We start from the raw sequence: 26,604 nt of genomic DNA, 5'->3' as shown, positions 1-26,604 counted from the left end.
GGCATATTTAAAACAGCTTGATACACTCAAATCGAGTTGGCCTGCCCAAATTCACATTTAGACAACATAACCCAAGATTTATTTAGACCATAGCCCCCTACATGCTAAGCTTGTATTCACTCATGACGAACCCAAATGATCTCTAGTAATAATGTGGACATTTTCCTTGCATGCCTACAAGCACAGCCGGAGGGGAAAAAAATGGTCAGGCAAGACCCACTTCTGCTGGCAGTACAAAGTATTCACACCAGTGTAGCCAAGTTTAAGACCATTACTGCTTAGTAACATCGAAGAGTAATGGGTGCCTAAATTCGCATGAAACATGGTAAGCCACAGCTCTTCTTAGATTCTAGCAAATACAACCACCATCTTACGAAACAACTAGCTGACTTTTGTGATGGCATATAGAATGTCAACGTTTTTCCTCTTTCATTTCTAATTCGAAGGGGCATCAATATTCGTGTGTTCCAAAGGTTTAATTGGCTTTGAGATGAGCTACTGCTTTGTCCAATGTAGTCCTTACATGCTGACACATCATCTTCAAACTCTGAGATGCATGTAACCAACACATCGAAAAGAAAAATTGGGATTTTTGGAAACAAAATAAAGCCATGTGGTGGTGAGATTGTCAGAAATTATATCTTGCACTGCATGACTATATATATGCCAATCATGTAATCTTCTTTCTATAGGCTCCATTTATCAGGTGATTGGTCTATAGGTAGAAGAAAAGCTGATTGGCGTGGTGCGCAAACAGATATAGAGAGACCAAATTGAGATGGCTGGGGCATGCATGACTAGGTTCAAATAGCAGAAGAGGCAGAAGATTGGGCAGAAGTAGTGAGGCAAGGAGAGAGCACTGCAAGGCAAAGCTGATGCAGTGGATCAAAGTTCCTTTTGTAAATCTGCTTTATCTGACATCAGGACATAGCAACCACAAGTTTCATCGAACGCTTTTCATCTGGATTTCCATCCAGCAGCAACACTGCATCAGACTTGATGGTTAAATAAGCAGTCAGAATCCCACCGGTTGAAGTTAACATCAATTTTTGATCCACTTCCCCTCTTGACAGGAAACGGGGTAAAGCCTCTCAAACATTCCCCCAGAAAGCAGCAGCCCCGAGTACCTGTCCAAGCATCAAGATCAAAAGGAGAAAGACAGATTGGCATGCATGCTATCCCTAAGGTGAGTACGCAATACAAGCCACTCAATTGAAAAGGACTCTTGGATCTAATGTCAGAGAGATGAGAATGGCGTCATGCCAAAGTCGCAACAACAGTTGCAGGAAAATAAGTTGGATATCAGAACTGATGTCTGAACATCATCAAGCCAGTTCTAGTACAGATGGAATTTCTCTCTGATACAGAATTTTTAGTACAATTTTCAAAAAGCAGCTTAAAGAACGTTAAACACAGTTTGAAGGAAGAAACTGAACCAAGGAATTCTCTCCACCAAATATCTAGAAAAGAAAACTGGACATCTTTCTGATTTCTTGGACCTTGTCTCTCAATACTTGCATATTCCTTGACATCGCCTTGCATCATGTTTGAACTTTGCGCTTTGTACTTCTGGGCATATAGCAAAACCAGAAAAGAGGTGGAGGGGAGGGGATGCAACCGGGCTTTCCTTTGGGATTGAAAGAGGGGGAGAGAGATACCTGCATGCCCTTACAACCTGAAAAATGCTAATTAGGCCGAGGGGAAGGGGAGCATTTGCTGCGGCTGATGCTGGCACTTCTCCCTCTAGCAGGCCTAAACAGCACATCATAAAAGAAAGATTAAACACACAATGTGAAAGATGGGAAAAATTAAGGCTTGCTTTAATCCTAGTGTGGAGAAGGAGAATTTTTTTTTAAACAAAAAAAAAGTTCGAGACCAAGTGTAACTGCAAAGGTTGGAGAATAGAAACTATGCACGACTGCAACCAGAAAAAAAGAATACTATGCCCGAACAAAAGGGAGCATCTACAGTGCAGACGAGAAACATATAGGGCCTGCTATACTTTTGTACCTAAAAACCAAGTCCCCACTGCTACTAGAATCTTTTGATCTCTTAGGTGGCGACCTACAAGAGCATGTACAGAGTATGCTTGTCCGCAGAGCGAAGCTGGTGGCTGTACATTGCAACAGCCAGCATCAACGATCCTTCAAGCCTCTCCATCTAACCCTCCATGCATGTGGCTACACTGACAGGCCCCACGGTGAATCTCTATCCATATATAGGAGATGAAGCAGCATCATCACATAATTTTGAAGGGCCATCCAGTACATCGATGTGAAGAGCATTTTCATTCCCCAATAGAACTTGTGAATCTAAATTTCAACTTAAGGATAAAAACTCCACTAGTCTCTGATTATAATACAATGAGGATAACCTATGACAGCTCAGAAAAGAGAAGGTGATACAAAAAATAAATGCATGGGAAAATGCAGAATAAGGCTACCTTCTAGGACTGCGACTTCTTGATATCTTTCGAGCTCCCTGGTTCACAAAAAAAAATACAATTCACCAAGTGTTGTCTCCAGTAATTCAAAAAAACGAAGCATTTATAGGTGTGTGCACAAGCATGTGTCCATGTGTGCGCCTTTTTTTTTTCACGAGAGGCGATAATAACCTTACGAGGACTGGGTGATTCAGAATATGATGAGTCTGACCTTCCACGCCTTTGAGGTGGTGCCCGACCCCTGCGTCTAATTAGAAAGCAAAATTTAAAGATCGGCATAGATGAGAATTCCATTCAAGTCATAAATAGATAAATCTAGATAAACACTTGCTCTAATCACTAATCGATCAGTGACATATAAACATTTCATTATGCGGCATAAATATATAAATCTAGAGATGAGAATTCCACTCAAACAGATGTGTCAGTAAATCTCACTTTTCCCTTTAGCAACAAGGAGTTGTGAGGGTTGGGATGCATTGACAGGAGATGGAATTTATTTTATATTGAAAAATTGAGAGGATGTCCAACACCATGCATGTGTGGAAATTTTTTTGCCATTATTAGAATAGATATCGAGACCACATATTTGAACAGGCAGCATATAGCTGCACCCAGCTACATAATAAAAAACCTATTCCTGCAACTCCATGTGTTTCTGCTCAAATTCTAACTCAATGTATAAATTCTCCACATGAGCTGGAAAATCCTTAGGGGAACTGCATCATGAGCCCTTGAGGTTTAATCTTACATTAAAGAACCAAACGAGCCTACTTTTCCTCCAAGCAAACAGTGTCGATGGCACCTTTGCAGCCCCTAAGTCTCCGTCATTCCAGTCGATGGCACCCTTGCAGCCCCTAAGTCTGTCATTCCAACAAAAATTATCTTATAATAAATTTCCAGAGGCCACAATCCTTCTGGAAACCACTTTTGCCTAAAAATATTTATCAAATACATTACCACGAACCCTCCTTACCATATAATTAGATGACAGCTACTATAGTTGCTCTTGTTTCACAAAATTTAGCTGGAATGCTATGAATCCTCACTGTAAGAGCCAAGGAACTTCTTAGAAGGAAAAAATGTAGGAGGATTCGTATGCTAACTCATCTTCCTATTCTTAAAGGATCCACCTAGATATTTTGACATACTGGCCAATTTGACTGATATTAGCAAAAGGAAACACTAGAGTACCTTCAGGTACATAAGAAAAGTTGATGGTTTCAAATTTCCATCTGCTCTAGGCCTACCTTCAAAAGGCTATAACACTTACATGAAACAAAAGAATGCACAGAAGAAATAGACAAATAGAATAGCATAATAATTAGTAGGTGATGTAAGAGGAGGATGATCACAACAACAATATCCATGAACCAGCCACCACATGCAGATGGCAAAAACTCTTTGAGAAAAACAAACAAATCAGTTGCTTAGTGAATGGAAGAATCACCCCATCACAAGAGTATGCACTTGTTTGTTTCAATCTGGCTGACCACAATAGATTGTCGTGTTCAGTGTACAAGGCTCTCGATGCAGTAGTTTAAAGCAAACTTTCCATCACGAAGACTTGAAAGCTCATAACGAAGTAACCTCATCACAAAGCCACACGTAATTCAGCAAATGGTTTATAAACCACCGACATGTTAAGGTCCCAGATTGATTAGAAAAGGCTCAGTTAAGCATATGCTAGCATGTTCAGATAAAACACTATACAGCAGGCTCAAAGTTTGACCAAAAGAAATAACGACACATGAGAAAAATTAGATAGATGGGCCATGCAATTTTAGCTGTTTACCTGCGAGGAGAGACCGATCTAGAATGGGAACGAACAGGCCTTCGAACAGGTGAACGGCTACGATGGCGAGGAGGAGGTGACCTTCTTGGAGGGCTCCTTGGTCGTCTTGGAGGTGATCTGGAACAAAACCAATTTTATTAAGAATACACCCATGACACCTACTGGAGCTTAAATTATTTTGGAAAAGTTAAAAACCAATCGCAGCAAATGGAAAAGTAAAATCTTGAACTGGGGCTACAATGTATAAATGAAGGTCATGTCTTTGTTTTTTTTTAAGTGAAAAGGAAATGTATGGAATGTATTCATCTCATTACAATGCAATGAAAGGCTTCATAAAATGTCCTCTGAATTTTTCCCCCAACTTAAGGAAAGTTGAGAAAAAGGAATAACAACCTGGGAATAATGGCCAAATCCTGATGTACATGCTTGTGTCTGGTCAAGTATAACAGTTGTTTTGGAACCCTTGAAGGTTACATCAAATATTAAAATTTCACAGCACATTTATGCAGAACATCTCAGCTCCCCTATGGACTATTTAGGTATGCCAATAATATGTAAGTAAAAACAGTTGCAGAAAACAGAAAGAAAAATAGCCAAATTGCCTAGATGGCACATATAATGAAGACAAATCCTGATGTACATGATTGCGTCTAGTCAAGTATAGCAGTTGTTTTGGAACCCATGAAGGCTACATCAAATTTTAAAATTTCACAGCACATTTATGCAGAACATTTCAGCTCCCCCATTGACTATTTACGTATGCCAATAATATGTAAGTAAAAACAGTTGCAGAAAACAGAAAGAAAGATAGTCGAATTGCCTAGATGGCACAAATAATGAAGACAAGTATTGATACAAGTCTGACATTTTCAGAGTAAACTACAAATAAATTGCAAAAGGACATATCTAGATCATGTTTACCTGTATCAATGGCATCAGTATATCATTTGCAGTTAAAAATTACAAATTAAAATTACTACAGCCAAATACTCGGTCAACCTTTTCTCCTTGTCAAATAATACACAGAATCAAGATTCAGAACAGAAGCACATCTGTCACTTCATTGAAGTTAGAAGAGAGTGTTCCAACTTCCAAGTTTATGATATTTAGAGGAAAAGGGAGGAGGAATTGGAGAACACTTGCAGACTTGACCTTTTATTATTTGCATCCCAGATGAGTCACTGTACGATAAGCAAAAAATCGAATCATAAGTTGTACAGATTAACTTACCGCCGCCTAGGAGGAATTGGGGAACGCTTGTGGACTAGACCACCACGACTCCTTCGTGGAGAGAACCTAATAAACATGAGGATAAGTCAATGTTATCACTGCAGAAAATGAGCGGAACATAAGCTAAGAGAGTACATGGCAGACATAACTAACCGTGCAGGTGATCTATGCCTCCTTGGAGGAGGAGAAGGAGAACGTCTTCTAGGAGGAGATGCTGCTCTCCTCCAAGGTGGGGTTCCACGTTGGTAAGGAGAAGAATCTGCTCGGCGACGCATAGGCGAATCTACACGACGACGAGGAGGTGAATCAGGTCGATGCCTAGGTGAATCAACTCTTCGATTTGCTGGAGGAGAGCGTCTTCGCGGAGGTGACAGTGGTTTCCGACGTGGAGAAGCTGATAACATTAGGTCATCAACAGCAAACATCAGATGCTACAATTAAAGCACACAATACTAAATACAATGTGCATTTATAAAAAGAAACCAAAAGTATTAGCAATAGTAGTGTAATGAAACAAAAAAAATTGAACTATAAGAAGAAATAAAAAAACAAAGCAAAAGTTCGAGTCTTCTAGAAAACTTCAGGCCAAATTCATCATCTAATCTCAAATAAACCACAAGTTGGTAACAAACAGAAAAGATAACATAAAGAAGGAATTAATGGTTACATAAAAAGAAATAAGAGTAAAGAAGCTTCGAATTGAGCTTCAAACAAGATAATATTAAGAAGCTTACACTCCCTAGGCCACTGTTGAGCATCCTTTTCAGCACTGGCACCAACTTTATCTCTTTGAGGAGCTTCTCTTTTTGGAGCACGAGGAATTGCCTTTGCAGGGGGAGATGCTTTTTGCCGTTGCGCTAGAGTAAATTTTACTCGGATAACATTTCCATCAATTTGACCCTGTGATGAGATTTGCAACAAGAAAATTACTTTAAGATATACTAAAGCAACAGGCTATGAGCTTTTCTTTTGAGACAAAAACACATACACCATCCATGTAAAGAAGAGCCTTCTCAGCATCAGACCTCTTCCTGAACTCAACATAGCCATAACCCCGAGGAAGATTAACCTGATTCACAAACATATGCGAGAATCATGTGCACGAAATGAGAGAGATTTATATTATCGGTAACATAAAATAACCAATATTTGCCAACTTACAATCCGGTCCATTGTCAGCTCCACATTGACTATTTCACCAAAATTACCTGCGAAGAGATTATCTTAATTTCCGATTTTTTTAAAGTTTTTGCATTCTAAGTTTGGTCATGGCACATACTGATCTGCACAGGTCATCCAGTTTTGGAGCCAAAAGACAGTCAAAATAAGAACATGAACAGAAAGTGTAATATACATTTACAAGCAAGTTTTCTATAAAGAGAAGATGCACTTATTGATACTATACTTCACTAATCTATAATGATTCAAATTCTAGAGCCTATGTCCACCAAATTATTCAATTTTCAGTTTATCATAAAATTTCGTTTCTGAAGTTTTGGTCTTGATCTTTGGCCCCCATTTAGTAGTAGAAGGATCTAGATTTTTAACCGAATATTGTTAATTAGAAGATTGCCGTGCATCCTTCATTAATTGTTTCTGGAATTTCGAGGATATTGTAAGATATTCTACTTATTGTCCTCTCTTCCTGTGCGCGCGCAGGGGCAGGGTGGATTGCACACATGCTTCTGTGTGTATCTAAACTTTAGTAATTCGAAATATACCCATATCTCCCCAAATAAATCATGAATCTCCATTATCTTCCTAGAGAATTTTGTATATTGTACCACTAAAAAAAATCAAAAAATAAAAAAATATTAGTAAAATAATAAAACCTTAGTTGCATACAATTAATGCTAAGTTACAGTTAATAAGCAAGACAAAAATTTAAAACAGGGACCCATCGATGCCAAAAAACAGTTGTCAAACAATCTAGTTACTGTCAAACTGAAATATATGATAAGATTAATTAGTGTTTCTTCTAAACAACCCCATATCTAATGCTTAGAAAGCTTAAATTTAGCTAAAAAGGCATCCTGATGAAGGTATCTTGCCCAGAATAATGGCCGTCCAATTTAGATACTGAAATTTAAGGAAAAAACAAAACTTACTGAATATTTCTTTTAGATGAGCTTCACTGACATTCCTTGACAGATGATTAATGTGAAGAACCACAGACTCAGATACTGGAGATGCTTTCCTGAAATAAAAGAGCATTTTATAAAAGTTGTCTCTCACTCTTGAATGGAAAGGGAAATGATCAATATTCATAACTAAACATATGGATAATCTATAAATTATAGGTAGCAAATTCCCTATCCAGCTGAAGAAAATGAGGGCATAAATGACAGTATTGCTCTTTTTTTTAAAAAAAAGGCAAAAAGGACATGAAATATCAATGCATTTTTCATTGGAAAATAATAATAAATCCACAAAAGGAGTTTAGATTTGTATATCAAAGCAAAAAAGAATCGAAAACTTCACTATTCACCAAATTCATTGCTCCCAACAATCATACTTGGGTCAAACATGATACAAAACCAATTCGGAATGCACTCCATATTAAGGGTACAGGCTTGGTCTCAGTAGAAATGGATGACAGCTCCAGTCAAGGTTGAGCATGTTCAAGAACTGTTTGCTTTTGAAAGGATAAAGCGGGCCAGATAAGAGACAAAATGAAAAGAGGATATAGCGGGCCAGATAAGAGACAAAATGAAAAGAGGAAAAAAATCAGAATTAACAGTCAACATTTCAGGTTCATTTCAATCAAGTCATATAACCAGTAGGTCTAAGCCACTTGATTTTGAATTACAATAGCCAGCTTCAACGGTCAGGTCAACTACTCTCTCAATTTGTATGGTCTGGATCCAAATGTTCTTGATGCCCAGACAAACCCAAAAGCACATAGCTGAGAACTGTATTGATCAATTTACAGTTTATTTCAGTTAATATTGATGATCCCGTTATAACCACCCTTTTACAACAATTGCTACAAAGCCTTCAGTTATTATCTTAGCAATCTTCCAATGGTATTTATTGCACAACAAAAAAAAATTCTGATACTATTTCAAAGTGGACAAACAATAGGATGATACCTTACAAGGTATCCATCTTCTACATTAGTCTCTTAAATAGCTCCAAGTTTCAACAAAAACCAAAAAAGTTCTTTCTGAAATAGAATAGTTTTTGCCAACACCAAGCCAAACATCCTAAGATTTGATGCTTTTAGGAATTTTGGTCAGGTTCAGTCAAAGCTGACTGATTTATGGCATTTCAACCATAGTTTCAAATCCCAGTGAGACGTCTCGTAGAATATGCCATTCCAGGAGTTGCGACTGGGTAGTCCCGCCATCATCCCAGCGCATCCTAGGGCATTGCCTATCCCAATTGTCAAGGCAAGCTACAGGGAAGCGCATCCTATTCCACAAAAAAAAAAAAATTGGTGATGACCTCGTCCTACAATATTTAAAACCTTAATTTCAACAAAGAAGACTAATTAATATTGGTTCGAATCAAGGTATGCTGAATAGGTATCGGTCCGCGACCGGATCAGTTCAGCATGTTTGGTACCGGACCCATACCAGGAAAGCCTAGCCGGAGCCGGAGAAGGAGAAGAGAAACAGCTAGCGAGCAGGGGGAGGAAGGAGAGGCTGCGGACTCTCTCCGAGGGCCGCGGGGGCGTCTCCTGTTTCGAAAGGAGGCGCGGCGGAGGCCGAGGCCGCGGCCGCATCCTCTGTTTTGAAAGGGGCGGCCTTGGCCTACGCCCCCCCCTCGGCCCTCCGCAGGCGGCTGCTCCCTCCCTCCCCCGCTTATTGTTTCTCTTTTTCTTCTCCGACTCTGGCGCGAACCAATTTCCACAGCGGAGCCGTACCAGTAAGCTACCGATCGGTCCAATACAGGCCGGTTCAGCATACCATGGTTCGAACTGACAAATATGGAGCAAAAGGCCTCAATTTCATGTTCTTTTTCTGAGCTTTCTCTTGAAAGATAAAATAAGCATTCACAAACATTTTACAAAGAGATAAAATAAGCATGCAAAAACATTTCTACAAAATCAAACTTGAATATTGCGAGTTGTAAATGTAAGAAATGAAAATAGGAATCAAGATGAAAAATTGCAAGAAATGTTAAAATTTTGAATTATTAATCATGCTATTCTTTTAAATTGGTACAAATCCTACTATGGTTCGTTGTACTGGTCCGAACCGGACAATACAGAGCGTACCATACTGTACTGGTTCGGTATCGATACCAATACAGATAGCATCGACACTCGATAAGCTGAAAGACCCCATACCGTACAGTATCGTACCGACACAGTGCTAGGGTGGTATCGGTATGGGGTCCAGTACCAAGACAGCGAACCTTGAATCTTACGACTAGGTAGACCTTACAAACATCTTGCAAGATCTTAAAAAAATAAATTCATAAAATAGGATAAAAAATCCTTACAAAATAGAAAATCTCTTGTTATATCAAGATGAATGTATACATACATACATACATACATACATACATATATATATATATATATCTGTTATATATGGTTCTTTATTTGTTATATAAGATTCTCATCAAATAACATTTTATGATTTTGAAGTGAAATCTGATATATTTTCCAACTTAATAATCTTTCTTTAGATTTCTTGTTCTTGATCATTCTTGATGGTTTTTAAAAGGTACCAAACCACCAAAAAAAATATATATTGATAGACATATCTAACATATTCAAAATGTATAATTTAATATACTTGCCTTGTTTTCTTCACTTTGTAAGAGTATTTCATTTTTTGAATTTTTATCTTTTCAACCAAGAAATTCAACATTCAAATTTCAAACTAAAACTACAAAACCTAGGAAACTGATTTGTCTAAGCCAAAATTGAAATGGTATACTCCAACTTTATTCTCAAGATAAAACTATGTTTTTACCCTCGTTATTAGTGAGCTTAGTGTCACAAACACAACCCAAAAGCTTAAACCAGTGTCTACCGAACCATTCTGAACTAGACCAATTAGCCTACCGGCATGATTCATCATATAAAATCAATTTGCCTCTTCTACAGTGATTCGACAGCTAATATCCCTCCTCGATCGTGGCTTTGACCCTCCCTCTCGATGCCTAAACCCTAATCTGTGTCCCCAGTGCTCGACAACAACGAGAACACAAGCACCGATGAGGTCCTTGAAGCCTTAGGTAGGTCTCTCTCCCTCTCTCTCTCTCTCTCTCAACAACAGTCTCTCCTTCTCTCTCTCTCTATTCCTCCCTCCCTCCCTCTTCCTCTCTCCCCCTCTATTCCTCCCTCCCTCCCTCCCTCTTCCTCTCTCTCCCCCCCCCCACTTCCTCCCTCTCCATCTTCTATGGTACAAGGAGAAAGGGAATAGAGCAAAGAATCACAATCGCAGTCCTCTATTTTGAAACCCTTTTTTATTTGCAAATTTCGAATAAAAATCAGCAAACCATTGGCCGACTTCAGTTTGAATTTTGAAAACCAAAGAAGGAAGCTTGAAACACCCTGGAACGGTATAGTATGGACCCGCACCGTGTTGAACTAGTCGCCGGCCGGTCTGGTATCAGTTCGGCAACCCTTGAGTTAAACTATTAAAAGGACTAACCTAGGATAATAAACCCATGCAGCGCCCTATTTATTAGTTGATGTGAGACTATAACAATCTCCCCATCCAATCTTGTGATGCCCTTGTCGTAGTTAGCTCCTACCTGAAAGAGAAGCCCACCCATGGCCAAGGTCCTACTCGACCCTGGTATTCCCCAATAAGTAGACCACATGATTAATAAAGGTTGTAACACACACTAAGCCTGGCTTTGATACCACCTGTCATGGACTCACAGCCCAAAGCTTAAGCTGTTGGAAGAAAGACCAGCCTAGGCTAAAAAACCTGTGACTTTTATTAGTCAGTGTGGGACTATGACATTAAGCTTTCTTATTATCATTGTGCCAGTCTCAAGAATGAAAACATTATTTTTCACCACAATAAGTGCAAACTTTTAAATCCTCTATATGCGATAGCTATGGTTTTATCTTCCTATGATTAAGCAAATAATGGTGAATGAATCATCAAGAAGCCTTAATCACCTAGCAATGCAAGTTTTGTCGATCCAATCGTTTGAACCTACCTAAATTTGTGACACGTCATTGCCCAAATTAGCTATTGAATTCATAAAACATAGATTAGATTAGACAGGTTGGGCCGAATATAAAATCTGTCCCACTTCTGATACATTTAACATTCAAATGCGAACCAGCAATATGAATGAATGCCACACCAAGTGGCTGATTGGAGGCATACAATGGCAGAAAATTGAAATTGAGGTGATAGAGGTGCAGTAGTTAAAACCACCAGAGTCTAGATAATAATGCCACAAGGATACTCATTATAAAGTAATAGATCTGAGAGCATATCTATTATATATCCATTACAATCAAGTCTTGAGTCAATAACAATAATGAAACTAGAAAAAATGTTAACCAGAAACCCACCTTGGGGGTGAAGCTCTTTTAGGCAGTGGTGATGGCGAACGACCTCTTCTACCAGCTCCACTTGGACTGGAAGAACAATGAACAACAGGTAAGACCTTAATTTATTCTAGAGCAAGCGATAACAACAACAGAAAAAGAAAACAGAAATAGATGAATAAAAAACATCACCTGCTTTTACCAAAATAAACAGATAAATAATGTTATTAACTAGTCTTGAACATGCAAACTCCAGTTTGAAGATAAAGGTTTGCATCATATTTTAGTTATCCTAAAGCATGTGATCATTTTTTTTTGCTATATAAGAAATGAGAATTAATTGATAAGATAAAAGTAATAAACATATTAGGACCTACATGAAAGCATGGGTATACATGTCAGTGCATGACCCACTAACCCTAAATACATAAACTGTGGTTAATTCATAAGTTCAACAAATCAACCTCCTCGAGAAGTTGGTTTCTTTTTAAGTTATGGAATGATTGTAAATGTGCATAAACCAAAATCTAATTGTAATTGTATAATTCCATTTTCCTTTTCATCTGTGTAAAACTAATGTTACAATTTTTGTAATAAGTATCTCCTGAACATTGTCAGCCACTGATTCACAATTCCACATTCTCCCACTTCCACTCTACCCAATGTTTAGGAAACTAGAGGAAATTCTCTTTCAATTTCAGAAAGATTATGCTTCATACAGAGCTGATATCGATAAAGCATGTCTATGTATCCTATGATATGAAGCTAAGGCTGAAGCATATTATACTTGAGAAAGAAGGCAGATTGCTAACCAGAAAATTTAATATGAAGAGATCCAGGCAGGCGTAGGGATGGCAATGGATTGGGCTAGCTTGTGTTCAGGTCTGGTAAGAAAAAACTCCCCAACCCACATGCAAACATTTATTTATGCGGACCTTTACCTAATCCACCAACCCACTTAGTGCTTTACTTATCATTTGTATACCTCAGTAAATGAATATAAATATGTCCAAACATAGCGGCAGTTAAGGATAAGGTCATAATGCAAGAAAGTGAGGAGGAAAAAATTAAAGTCAAAAAGAAAACATGGTAAATTTTACACACATCATTCTCTCCACATTTCTTTTTATAAATTCTCTTAACCTTAATTATGAAGCCTTCCCAATCATCACAACCAAATTTTGACAAGGAATATCCTGTTGCACAATTATCATGACCCTAGGGGTTTGTTCAACAGCTGGTGACCCATGATTCGACAGGCCAGACCCATAGCCAATTATGAAAACCTTCACCCAGAGCCATTTAGTTTGTGTGGGTTTGGGTGGGTTGGCAGATCTCGGACAAAAATTGCACCCCTTGCTAGGTGAAAGGAATTGATAAGCCCTAAGAAAAATAATGAAATTCAATTAATTAAGTATTTCAAACTCCGCCGTTCTTTTGAGAAGACTAGAAGTTAACCCCAGGCCCAAAAAAGACAACCAACACCAAGGTATGTAATTATGGAGTAATGCAAGGAATCTAAACATAAACTATCGCTGCGTTACTGGTTTACCCTAGAATGCAGCACGTATAAGCGAAAAATATCAATAAAAACAACCCATCAAGGAGAGATTTATTTATAAGGCAATGTACATTATCGGCAATAATATCTTCTAATTAGTAAACAAAAAAAAGTACCGACTTACATCCATAGTTCAAGAAAACCGAAACAAGAACGTATTTTTATGGGATAAAAACCAATCAACTTGTTTTATTTGCTCACAGACTATACCAAGACCCTATTTCGTGGGGTACGACCTCACCTTCTTCTCTGTGGCGGAGGTGATCGGCTCCGAGAGCTCACGCTTCGGGAGGGAGAGGAGGAGGAGTAGGACAAGGACCTGGATCGTGAGCGAGACCGCGACCGGGAGTACGAACCGGAGGTCGAGCGCGAGGGCGAAGAGGAAGAGGGCGACGCCGACCCCGACGGAGCGGCCGGCCGGGCTCGACCGGGCTTCACCATGGCCGCGGCGGCGGGGGAGGGAGCGGTGGAATCCCTAGAAGGCTAGGGTTTTGGTCGGGAACGGCTGAGCAACTTTGGTGGGAGCGAACTTGTTAAAAGAAGATGGGATACGGGCGCCCAGACGGGGCCCTTTGCACGTAGGTAAATTACGGAAATACCCATAACCATTTCCAAAGTGTTAAGAAGGTTCCCAAATGACACTTATGGCGTAAGATTCGTCACTAGGATGCTTGCCGCAGGGGGTGGGCGAAGTTTCGGACTGCTTGGAAGGGTTTATTCTACACCAGGCAGGTACTTGACGTCGAGCGGGTGTACCTTGAGGAAGACTCTGCGGTGGTGATCGACTGGATCCAGAGTACGGACAGGTATAGTGATGGTCACCCTTTTATACGGAAGACTCGCAGGATGGCTTAGCTGATGAGCGGCTTTTAGACAGATGACGTGTTTATGGAGGCGAACAGGGCTGCAGACTGGGTAATCTCTTTCGTAGCCCGGCATTCCGGAGATTTTTTGTGGACGTCTGCATCAGATGCTCCTTTTACTTTGTTGTTTTTTCTTTTCCGTGATGTGATTGGTTGCACTCATGTTAGACTTATACGAATGAGTAGTTGTTTTTACTTAAAAAAAAATTTTTTTATATTTTTTTTATTTCTCTTAACAATAAAAGATATCGGCGCTGCTATTATAGTCCTCATTTGTCTACACAATTTCAAAACATAATTTTTTTTATGAAAATAAAAAAATATGTAGCATCTCATAATTTAGTAACTAGGACAAGATAATTTGTATGGTTTAATCAATGAATACTTTAATTGATTATCATTTATTTAGTGATGACTATAACCTTTTATTATTGATTTTAAAATAAGAAAGGAAAGTAAATCATTCGTATTAACAAATTATGTCATATTAATAGAAATATTGAATTATAATACGTCAGTGATCAATCAAATCAATCATTCGTTAATAAAGCCGATTATTTCATCTTAAATATAAAAAATAGTATGGTACATGAGATTTGGGTAAATAGCTATAAAAAGAGGGCAAAACGTAAAGCACTTTTTATTTACCTCTTGTACCACTATTTTGTCCGGACTTGCATGCATATTGAAATATTGGCCATGACTTTTTAATTAGCCACGTCGTTACTAAAAAAGCAATGTCGATGTATATAATACGTGAAAAAATATATTTTAAATTAATAAATAAATAAATATATTTTGGTAATAAAAAATTAATACAATATTATATATGCAAGTATGCAATTAAAGTATCAATAATTAATGCCCAATTTATCATTGCATAATAAAACTATTCTCAATTTCAACGATCCCCGCTATTTGTTATATGCGCAAGTATACTAAAAGCCCTGGTCGTAAGAGATTTTTTTTTTTAAGAATTTAAGATTTTTTTACTAGATTTTAATATATAGTTTCTTAACCATTATGCATCTACTCTTTTTTTTTCATACAATTATAAATTATTTTTACACAGTTATATTTTTCCTACATATAGTTATATTATTTTTGTATATGTTTATATCTATGTATATTATGTATTAGAAAAATAAGTATGTACCGAAACAGGATATCAATTTATTTAATTTTTTTGGGTGAAATTCTTACTCCAAAGATGAACCTAAGATTTTCATATTAAGCATATTTTTTATGGAGCTAACGGAGCTACGGACTGGATGACCAGTTATGTAACGAGTCGCTCCACTAGTACCTTTTGGACTAGTGATGAATCTTAAAGGCTGGACCATGAACATATGGAGGGCACGTGACGCAGCACTCGCGAGTCAAGAACCGGAGCCGCCTCCCGTCTTCTCCGAGTCTCGAGCTTCCGAACGCCGCCATGCCTTCGAAGGCGCGGAAATCCTCCAGACCTCCTCCAACAGCCGCCGACCGCGGTCCCCTCCCCAATTCGCCGGCGACCCCCGGCCGGGAACCGTCGGAGGCCGGCGACGACGAAGCCCTTCACCGCCGCCTCCTCTCCGACGCCTCCGCCAAGTTCCCGGGCCTCATCTCCGATGCCGCCTTCTGTGGGAGGATCTCCGAGACGGAGTCGTCTTGCTCCAAGGGAGCCCGTGCTACCGTTTGGCTCTCCGAGACCGCCATGGTCTCCTCCTCTTTCGTCCCCGGCTCCCTCGTTTCGGTACTCCCACATTGCTTTAGCCTTAGTAGTTACTACTTTTTTATCTGGATTTTTTATGTGAAAGAACTGGATTTATCATCATCATCATCCAATCGCGCGAGTCTGAATTCATATTTAGAATCATACTCTGGGTTCGCTTTTGCTCCAAGGTTTAGGCCTTTCTCGCTTGTTAAAGGAAAGGGACAATCTTTTTGCATAAATATGTTCTTTGACGCTTTCATGAATGAGATTGGACACCAAGATGAGTTCATGTTGGATTGAGTGATTAGATTTAAATTTAAAGTTTTTGTTTTTATTTTCTGTAGAACCAATCAATAGGCAGGGGAGTTTTCTTGAATTTAAAGAAATTTACGGAGATAATACTTATTTTTCAGTCCACGCGAATCTATTCACTGTTTATTTGCCAGTATCTAGGCTACTTCTGTTAATTTCCTCATTTCCTTTTAGCTGAAGACAAGTTAAGCACTTTGGAGAATAAATTGCACTGTGGTTGCATTGTTATTTGAATTCTTTTCTTTTTACTAACAACTGGTTAGTACAGTTGGACGAGTCTTGGCGATTTTAGCTTTGAAGTTCTTGGTTCCTTTTATTCTTTTTCACCATTACAGGTATCTCTTGCTGCGTCGGGCAAAAAACCTTTGGATAACTTTCCACTTGATACTTTGGCTGAGGACTGTGCTAGACATTTTGGGTTTGATGTTAGTGATCGCTTGACTGATGGACTAGGAAGCTACTTTGCAATTGCAAACGTTCTCCCTTCACGCAAGGTATGACTACATCTTGAATGATTAATAGGTACCTGGTTCTTTAGATATGATCCTCTCATGTTGCACAATAGGGTCCTTGCTCTTATCACTAATTTTACACTGAGATGGCTTGTGATTGTACCTTCTGTTTATCCAATTTTCAACTAACACATAGCTCTTTGGAGAAAATATTATGTTAAAGAAGCCCTTTCTGGTTCCAAAACTCTACTTTGTATTGGGGTTCATGTCTTAATCTAGGTTCTCAAGAATGGAGTAAGGCTGTCATGGGGTCTTTCATGCACCATGGGCTTTCCTGCTACGGGCAGAGCGGTGTTTGTCTGCCCTATTGAAAACATGTCTAACAACCTAAACAGGACTGACAATACTCCTCAGCTCTACCTGTGCAAGTGCAAGGATCTTTACCTAGATTTGGTTCCTCCAAAGCCTGGACATATTAGTTGTGGCAAAGGGTTATCTATCAGTGATTCTCCAACCAAATCAGTGCCAATTGGAAATTGGAACGTTGCATCACCTAAGACTCCTTCATCCCGTCAATCAAAGCTTTCTTCTCCTGTTGCCTCTCCAATGCACTCGAGAAAACCACATGACTGTGTACTAAGTACAGATTCTTCTACATGCTTGGATGTCTCTGCTGCACGGTTGGTACTAGCAGATGAAGGAGTTAATGAACTGCTGCAGATTTATGCTGCCCGGTGGCTTTATGGACGCCATTTGCTCAAGGGGAACTTTGCAACTGTTCCACTATGTGGACAGATGTGGGTTTTCTTGGTGCATGGTTTGGATAAGTTATCAGCATGCTGCTCTAATCAAGATTTAACTTCTGAAAATTATAAATTGTTGCCTCATGAGATTCAAATTCTTAATTCTTTAGAACAAGTGCAAGCTGCTTTCCTAGTGGACTCGGGAACGAAAGTCCATTTTTCAGATTCCATGTTAGATGTGGGAACCACAGATAAAGTAGAACTGCCAGCAGAGAAAATCAAATACAAAGCAAACTGTGATAATACTGCTGATGTCCCAAGATTGGGTGGCTTATCTAAAGAATTTGCAGCTCTGAAAGAAACCATTCTATTCTCCTTGGCGGACAAGGATGCTTTGCCAAGGTAGTCTCAATTCATCCTTTATATTGGCCTCTTTCTAGATATTGCACTATTTGATCTTTTTTTAACTCTGCTGGCCTTCATTGGTAGAGTGGAATGAAGTTGAGAAAATCTTACCTTTTGAATGTTTATCTGCACATGCCCCTTAGTTATTAAGATTTTTGCTGAATGAGATCCTTATGGAAATAATTTTGAGGATATCCATGGTTTAGAAGATCTAATGTAAGTGATCATTCATGAAAGGCTAATTGGATTTGGAATTGTAGCTGCATGTTTGTCAATTTGTAGGCTGCATGGTATTGGCGCATGAGCTGCTCAAATTAGCTGCACCACTCTGAAAGAAAAACTTGTACTATAATATGCTACTTAAATGTTGATTATGATATATGCTTGAATCACTTGACTCTTAGGAGAAGCTCGAAAGGAAAAGAAAAAGAAATAGGAGACTTTCACTTCTCTTCGGGAGTCTAGACAATGAACTTTATAGGGTCAATAACTTTCATATCAGTTTTGAACTTCAATTTGCAATCTTCATAAACTTTTCCTCTAGTGAATATTCTTCACATCTCTTCTTAACATTAGTCAGCAGAGGGTGGCATTTGAGGAAGGGATGGGGAGCAAAAACACAGGATTCTCATTCTGATGCATGGTATTCACCGAAAAATAAAAACTCATTATCTAAGGATGACCCGATATTTATAATATCACGATAGGTAAAAATTAATATGGGGTTTGAATGTAAGCTTCGAGGTCAAAGTATATATACTCTTCATGTATTAATATTTTCAAGTTAGCCTTCTACATAATGGACTTCTAGGAGCCCAACAAATTTTGTGGCCATTTTCTACCTGTCATTTGTCAAATGGACTTGAAGATCTTGCTGACACTTATATTTTGTTGCACTTTCATAGGTTATGGTAGGTTGTATATGATGTATAAACATTCAATCTTCATTCCTTGACACTATTGGTGACTAAGAACATTTGCCTTAATAAGGTGTGACCATGGTTTACTTCCTCTTCGAGATAGATTGTTTAACATTGAAGAAATATCTCTTCCTTTTGTTTTGTTAATACTTTTGGGTTAATTATTATTGTTGTGTTATATAATAGGTACAAAGGTGTTCTTCTTTATGGTCCACCTGGCACAGGAAAAACATCTTTGGCATCATCTTGTGCTCATAATGCTGGTGCTAGCCTATTCTGTATCAATGGGCCTGAAATCATCAGTCAGTACTATGGAGAAAGTGAGCAAGCTCTGCATGAAGTTTTTGATTCAGCTAGGCGAGCCGCCCCTGCTGTGGTTAGATTACTTCTTCTCAGTTCACAATGCTGTCTTGTGTTCTTATTTGTTTCCCTGGTCCATAAATTTGCTGATATATTTTTAGACCATTTCTATCTGCTTTATTATTTTTCTATATAATATGTGGCTATCAAAGATAGGTTGTTGCAGAAATATTAATTAAATGAACCAGAAAAGGAATATGGATGTTTAGATAGTAAACTGAGATTGCTGTCTGTGGTTGTATATTTCATACAAAGTCTACGAGTTGTTTATTAAAAGGACTGTCTATTTTTCAGGCATAATTGCCTTGTGTCGAATGGATTTTGTTTGCCTTCTTATTTTTGCCTTTTGAATTTGTCTTTTATTTTTAAAGTCATTCACTCTTGAACATATTTTCTTTTGAATTTGCAAAAGATATCATTTGTAGCATTTAGCTATCAAGCTAGGTTGGATACAACAGACTGTTAATTCAACTAGTTTCTCTTAAAAAAATGGATAGAATAGAAAACTTAGAACTCTGAGCTTGATGCAGCAGATTCATTAGTGTGATGATGAAAGATGAGGACAGCCACCTTAAAAAAGGATTTAAGATACAAGTTCCATGAAGAGAGTTTGAGAGAGGTTACATGCAAATGTTGCATTATGAATTGTATGCAATATTTTGTGTGTCTTCATGTATCATACACTCATTATCAATGGAAAATATGTGTGACTGGCAGCCCAGCGTAAGCATACATGTTGACTATTGCTTCTGGTTAGTGGAATCACTTCATTATTCCATCCATGCAGTGTTAGCTATTTAAGTTACCTGGTACCGATCCACATAAATTTCTTCACTACTTAAGATTGCCTCAGCATGACAACATCTCATACTTTGCTAATGTTTCTCATTATATTTGTGATCTTGTCATTCTGTACTATGCACTTGTGGTTGTTGAAGTCGTTGGCTTTGCTTAAATAATGTGCATGACCTTTTGTTTTAGTATTTAAACTGTGTGATATGTGATATGTATTTTACTATGATTCACTTGTTGAGAGACTTTCATTGTATTGGCAAGCCAGGGTCTACTTATCTTGTGTATGCATTATTAATAGCTTTGTTGTTTTCAAGGTTTTTATTGATGAATTGGATGCCATTGCTCCAGCACGAAAATATGGGGGCGAAGAATTATCTCTCCGAATGGTTGCAACACTACTGAAATTGATGGATGAGATAAATAGTGGTGATCGCATTCTTGTAATTGCTGCTACAAATCGGCCTGACAGTATCGATCCTGCTTTGAGGCGACCTGGAAGATTGGATCGAGAAATTGAAATAGGTATTCTCCTATAATTTCTATAATTCATGCTTTGAAAGATAAGAGCATCTATGCACCAATATGCATGGTCTGCATCACAACAACAAACATAAAAAAAGAGAAAGCAATGCATTAACTTAATGTTGTTCAGGTTCGTGTTTTGGTGTTCGTTTTTTTTAAAAATAATTAATAAGACAATTGAAGAACTGAATCTGGAGATTTTGATTGTTTCTTGTTAGTTGACTTCGAATTTCATCCTTTTAGTGGCAATATAGGTGAGCATTTTTTTTTTGTCTATGTTGGTGGTTTCATGAAAGGGTCACAGGCTCATAGCAGATGTTTTGTTTTAAAGTCTGGAGGTAAATAGAGCTACATCACTTAATTGGCAAGAGTTTGTAAAGTTGGAAAGAACCAAACGAGGTGCTGGTGAATAGCCAGAGACTGTCAAATATAGGTCATATTAATGAATAGGGCATTTATCTATAAATTACTATACAAAAAATATTTTAAATAGATTTTGAGAGGATATTGTTAAACTAAACATATTGAAGAGTTTTTGTTCAATGACCAAGGACTCGTGTTTAAGATGGCACTATCAGCAGTATGTTATGTAACATACGGTATTGGTCCTTTTTTGATGGTTTATGTACTTTCTGTATAAATCACCAGTAGAAATCCATCAAGCTGGGTTGTCACTCGTTCATGTGTCTTAATTTGTAGCAATTGAATTTATGCATATTAGATCCAAATTTTCAGAAGCGTGTTTTTTAAATGTTCGTTTAATGAACTAATAATGGTGTTAATTTGTGCTTTCATTTACTATTGTACAATATTTTGTTCTTTATCAATGTTTGTTAGAAATAAAAAAAAAAAAGTGTACCCAAGGGGATTTTTGGTATATCATGTATTATAAGAATCAAACATATTTAACCTTTTGACAAGTTTGGGTATTAATAAGAATTAAACATGTTATGAAAGGAAAACTCTAGCACATTTATTTTTCTGATCGGTTTGAGATGCATACATTATTAATGTCAATCTGGGAAAGTTTAAAATTATTTTAGAATTATCTAGTGTATCCTTTGCAATTTTTCCTTCAAAAAGATGTATAAACATATTCTTCTTTCGCATATTCCGCATCTTTGCTTTAGAAAACTAATCTTAAGATATTTATACACTCTAAATTGTCATGTTATCTTTGACTAACCAACAAAAGTAGTCTGCAGCATCATACATGATGTTGGTAACTAACTTTAATGAAACACAACATGTTTGTGTTCTGTTCAGATCGAGTTTGATTGATGAGTATTCATTATTCTTATATTTTGCTTTTTTGACCTACTCCAGGAGTGCCATCTCCAGAACAGAGATCAGATATACTTCGTACCCTTTTAAGTGAGATGGATCACTCCCTTAGCAGCACAGAAATTGAGTCTCTGGCTTTGGCTACACATGGATTTGTAGGTGCTGATTTAGCTGCCCTTTGCAATGAGGCTGCAATGACTGCTCTTCGCCGCCACATTAAGCTAAAAGGTCTATGCAAGCAATCTAAGAAAACATTTTGTGAACCTGATGGAGATGTAGCTGGTATTCAAGGCTCTGATATTTGCAAAGATGAGGATGGAGCATCTCTGGATCAGGTGAGTTTGTTGTCATCATCACTGTCAGAGCTGAGTGTGTCATCAAGGCCTATTTCTACTGTTGGTTCCCAAGGGACACTAGAATGTTGTGTCATTTCTCAACATGGATCTTACAGACCTCATGAAGTGGAAGAAGATATACTGCTTAAAGTGATGGCTGAAGATTTTGAAAAGGCCATGATGAAAGTGAGGCCCAGTGCCATGCGTGAGGTAATTTATTTTGTTTTACTTATTCTAGACTTGTATCTGTGCACTACTGGTTCCAGTTGGTTCCTCGCATTGGTCCAGATGGCAAGGGCCATGTGGTGCTGGTTCTGGTGGTGGGGCCTTCATATCATCCTTACCTGGACCGTCCATGGTCCTGCATCCATTGTCCCATCTTCACCCTGTGGGCCAATCACCTTGTGGCTCCCTGGAAGTCCAGTCGATGAAGGCCATTGAGGATCTGCACTCTACTTCTACTGTCCTATGTCCTATGCGTTAATAATGTCGATACATATAATGTGAACCCTGATTTATTTTGTCTCTTGGTTGAGAACATATTCTCACATCTGGCCAATCTACTTGTATGAAAATTTATCTGAGACTGATGGATAATTGAGCCGATCCTTCCAATTGGAAGACTAACTTGAAAGCACTCACACACCATCTTGATAGTGCCTGTTGTAGCCCAAATATATTGTATGGTACAATAAAAACACATCCAGAGATGGCCATAATCCAGATTGCTGTTTCCATGATTTTCACTCCATGAAGACTGATGGTTTGCAATGGTTACGAACACTTTTACACACTCATTCTTCTATGGATAATTAAACACTTGTGCATGTGTTAGCATATTCATTCAACCACACTCATATGCCCAATGTTTGTTTACTTTTTTTTGCATGCTCGAAATGCGCAAAATAGCATCATGCTTTTTCATCATCAGGTAATGCTTGAGCTTCCAAAGGTACGTTGGGAAGATGTAGGTGGTCAAGCTAAGGTTAAGAAGCAGTTGATTGAAGCAGTCCAGTGGCCACAAATATGTCCAGATGCATTTAGACGCATAGGAATTCGTCCTCCAAGGGGTTTATTGATGATTGGCCCGCCAGGCTGTAGTAAGACCTTGATGGCCCGAGCAGTAGCTTCTGAAGCAAAATTGAACTTTCTTGCAGTCAAAGGCCCTGAACTTTTCAGCAAATGGGTTGGGGAATCTGAGAAGGCAGTGAGATCTTTATTTGCAAAGGCGAGAGTTAACTCTCCAGCAATTATATTCTTTGATGAAATAGATGGCCTTGCAGTGACACGTGGGCAGGAAAATGATGGGACATCTGTTGCTGACAGGGTCCTGAGCCAGTTGCTCGTGGAAATGGATGGTATGTATAATGAATCTTATTTCAGTAATATCTTAGAATATGTTGTTTTAAGTCAAGTCTAGCAACCATCTAAAGTGCTTCATCTGTATATGCTGTCTCTTCTGGACTGAATTGTTTTGTTAATGTTGATGCCTTGATTATTCATGAAGCGGTATTGTCAAAATATTTAACTGATCAGAAGAGCATTTGAAAGGTGCCTGTAAAACAAAATGGACCTCAATATGCTCTGTGCCCTTCAGCAGACACACTATTAAATAAAGTTTCCACTGCTATGTTCCTCTGGAAAAAAGAGTTCCTATCTAGCAAACCCCCGGCCCCCACCTCAACCATTTTTTGAGAAAAGATGATCAAGCAGTAATATCAGTGTTCTCTGTTTAACAGCATGGACTTTGCCATGCAATTGTACACTAGAAGGAACTCTTTTTAATTTCCCTACATTATCATCTGTAAGATATTTTATTTGAAATGTAGTATCTTCAAGTTTGAAATTATCTCATTAACATTCATTGTTGTGTTTGGACTTGATTGCATTTTGTATTCCTAGCTAACCATGTCAAATACAGGTTTGGACCAAAGAATTGGTGTTACAGTTATTGCAGCTACTAATCGCCCCGACAAGATTGATCATGCCCTTCTAAGACCAGGTTCTACCATGAATTTATCATTAATCTGGCTTTTCTACTTGTTTTCTTGTTCGTGTTTGCTGCCATTGAATCCATAACCTCACCATTTTCACTTTTTGTGTTTGTTTCTTTACTAGAATATCTGAAAATTATTTCTATGGCCCAGCTAATAAATAATGGTTTGAACAGGACGCTTTGACAGACTGTTGGATGTCCAGCCACCAGATGAGAGTGATCGTGAAGATATATTCCGAATTCATATGCGTAACATGCCTTGTAGTCCTGATGTCAACGCAAAAGACCTTGCTAATCTTACTGAAGGATATACTGGGGCAGATATAAAACTGATATGCAGGGAAGCAGCTATTGCTGCGCTTGAAGTATGTTGATTTACTTATTCAACTATTATTTTTGTGAAACATTTGGGAACACAAAAAGCATTAATTTGTTGCTAAAATATCTATTCTGACAAACTGGCTGTAAGTACTAAACAGAGATTACTGAGAGGAAAAACATTTGCATTCATTTGAGCGGAGAATAGGGGAAAATATTCATGTTGAATTACAAGGCACATAATTGGAAACTGCCATATCAGTGGATATGATTTTTTAAGGATCAAGATTATCACCATAAATCCATAACCAGTCAGTTTTGTTGCATATTTAGGTCTGAATATACAAATTTTATTTTGTCATCTATTTACAGTTAACACAAGTCTTCGCTATATCCTTTTGCCTGATAATATCCAGGCCATAAAGCCCAGTTCCAGGAAAAGGAAAGCCAGGGTGATCTGTCAGCACAGATCATTGCTACCCATCTAATGTTTTCTTTTTGGGGTTTATTAAACTTGACCAAACCATCTCATTTTCTTTGTTTTTCCGTACATTATGTTTTCTGAGCACTTAAATTAATGTACATCAATCACTTCCACCTGGCGAACTCTCTTAGTTCGCAATTGACTTCTTTGTTTACTTATTGTGAATCTTGCCAAGACTCTCATTTTACACTGTGATTTTAGATTTCTATCTATGTCAATATTATTTTCCTTTAAATTCATTCATTATGCTTTCATGTTACTTACCATTGATCCTACTCAAAGAGCATGACAAACTTATAATCTGCTTCTTTTTTTTTCCCTTCACTGGCAAATGTTGATCCAATGATATTCTTGAAGTGCATCTTTAGTTCATTTACCACTTGACGCTATTACTTGGAGCACCATTAGCCGTTCTTGTTCTAATACATTTGTTGATGTATTTGAATTTCATCAGGAGAATCTGGAGATTTCTGAAGTATCAATGGCACACTTTAGGATTGGAGTCAGTAGGGTACAGCCATCAAATGTTCAATTTTATCAGGAACTTGCAGCGCAGTTCCGAAGGCTTGTTGACACTGGCTCTGTCAGAGATGAGTGAAACCAAAGGAACTCTTTGTTATGTGTCTGCCTTCTTTTCTTCTCAAACTCAGCTCCTTTGGTTGCAGAAGATCGCCTCCCATTTATTGGTTCTCTATTCATTGTCACTGTAGGGAATATACATAATACAGTCTTGAGCCTGCCTCATATCTGCAGTCTCAGAGTACCAACTGCATGCATAGGTTTGAAGTGCAGAAGAGTGGCAATAGTGGCTCGCAGTCATCCTCCTGTTTTTGATATTGTCGGATAGTCGACTATCGATAGTCTGTGACTCTTGCAGTTTTGGCTGCATTTACTGGTATTGGTAACCCGTTATCCTGTATGTACATTTCTATGAAATGTGTCTGTTGATCTTCACTCCTTAGGTTCAAAGTTGCGAGGTCAAATGCTTTTCATCAGGTGACAAATACATGTCAAAAATTTCAGCACCAAGCTGAAGCAGTTTTGATTGCTTTGTCGAAGAGAGGCTTGGAAATTTTCGACTGCATTGCTGGAAGTTCATAACTGCAGTGGAAATGCCCAGATTTTCCCCCGGGTTTAATACTACTACATTTGACTCCTGTATACTAGTTTGGACATTTAGTATGCATTTCTTGTGCTGGTTCATTTATCGATCTATCAAATATGTCTTGATCTTCAATTTGCTTGCATTCTGTATTGGATTGAGTTGAGCATGGACTTGAGGAGAGTTTCCTAGCCATGGTAGGCATAGATTTCGTTGACCATATGACTGGACCAAGGCCTAGCCCTCTTAGCTTTCTGATGCTTTTCAGACTGGTGCAATTTATTGGTCATCCTTGATCCATTTTTGCATTGAGATGGGAAGCCTGCTCCAGGGGAGATTTTTCTCCTGGCTGTAACACAAAACCAATGCGGCTGGTAAGAGAACTGTAACCATGTTCGCTGCAGAAGAACTGTTATAGTTGCTGCTGACACCGTTGATCCAACCATGGCTGTTGTATCGGGTAACTCGTGACCTCTTGGCGAAAATCTTTCGCTTACAGCTCTGAGCAAACTTTCC

At 38.3% G+C, this 26,604-nt stretch overlaps 2 protein-coding genes across 6 annotated transcripts; one reads left to right on the top strand and one right to left on the bottom strand.

Annotated features, from left to right (window-relative positions):
- Nucleotides 1-1,280: 1,280 nt before the first annotated feature.
- Nucleotides 1,281-14,060, bottom strand: LOC103704825 (uncharacterized). 5 transcript variants are annotated; one of them, XM_008788280.5, is made up of 13 exons: nt 13,743-14,050; nt 11,965-12,030; nt 7,577-7,665; nt 6,630-6,676; nt 6,457-6,537; nt 6,203-6,368; nt 5,622-5,862; nt 5,469-5,534; nt 4,239-4,355; nt 2,615-2,690; nt 2,444-2,481; nt 1,659-1,752; nt 1,281-1,569 (listed from the first exon to the last, which is right to left on the bottom strand). In XM_008788280.5, the coding sequence occupies exons 1-12, from the start codon at nt 13,940-13,942 to the stop codon at nt 1,686-1,688; spliced, it is 1,254 nt and encodes a 417-aa protein (XP_008786502.3). In that variant the 5' UTR covers nt 13,943-14,050; the 3' UTR covers nt 1,281-1,569; nt 1,659-1,685. The 5 variants fall into 5 exon arrangements, 4 of the variants coding, with proteins under 4 accessions (XP_008786502.3, XP_088576490.1, XP_008786501.3 ...); XM_088720364.1 differs by having other exon boundaries at nt 2,615-2,684; XR_015977334.2 differs by having other exon boundaries at nt 1,281-1,752; nt 2,011-2,481; nt 2,615-2,684; nt 13,743-14,051.
- Nucleotides 14,061-15,705: 1,645 nt separating this feature from the next.
- Nucleotides 15,706-26,223, top strand: CIP111 (Cam interacting protein 111). Its single transcript, XM_008788278.6, has 10 exons — nt 15,706-16,099; nt 16,708-16,866; nt 17,104-17,969; nt 19,079-19,268; nt 20,362-20,569; nt 21,896-22,398; nt 23,120-23,546; nt 24,110-24,190; nt 24,359-24,549; nt 25,441-26,223. Exons 1-10 carry the CDS (start codon nt 15,800-15,802, stop codon nt 25,582-25,584), a joined length of 3,069 nt encoding a protein of 1,022 aa, XP_008786500.1. The 5' UTR covers nt 15,706-15,799; the 3' UTR covers nt 25,585-26,223.
- The last annotated feature ends 381 nt before the right edge of the window (nt 26,224-26,604 follow it).

The sequence above is a fragment of the Phoenix dactylifera genome, chromosome 4 (assembly GCF_051530095.1).
Source record: "Phoenix dactylifera cultivar Ajwa chromosome 4, Ajwa_hap1_PhDact_Kaust_v1.1, whole genome shotgun sequence".
NCBI lineage: Eukaryota > Viridiplantae > Streptophyta > Magnoliopsida > Arecales > Arecaceae > Phoenix > Phoenix dactylifera.
Note: the sequence above shows the minus strand (reverse complement) of the source record. Positions and strands in the feature narration are given on the sequence as shown.

Coding starts and splice junctions, on each gene's coding strand:
- LOC103704825 (XM_008788279.5), bottom strand. CDS start 13,942: ATGGTGAAGCCCGGTCGAGCCCGGCCGGCCGCTCCGTCGGGGTCGGCG. Junction 12,031..13,742: donor CCTCCGCCACAGAGAAGAAG/GTGAGGTCGTAC, acceptor TTGTTCTTCCAG/TCCAAGTGGAGCTGGTAGAA. Junction 5,535..5,621: donor AGGCATAGATCACCTGCACG/GTTAGTTATGTC, acceptor CATGTTTATTAG/GTTCTCTCCACGAAGGAGTC.
- CIP111 (XM_008788278.6), top strand. CDS start 15,800: ATGCCTTCGAAGGCGCGGAAATCCTCCAGACCTCCTCCAACAGCCGCC. Junction 19,269..20,361: donor GGCGAGCCGCCCCTGCTGTG/GTTAGATTACTT, acceptor GTTGTTTTCAAG/GTTTTTATTGATGAATTGGA. Junction 23,547..24,109: donor GTTGCTCGTGGAAATGGATG/GTATGTATAATG, acceptor TGTCAAATACAG/GTTTGGACCAAAGAATTGGT.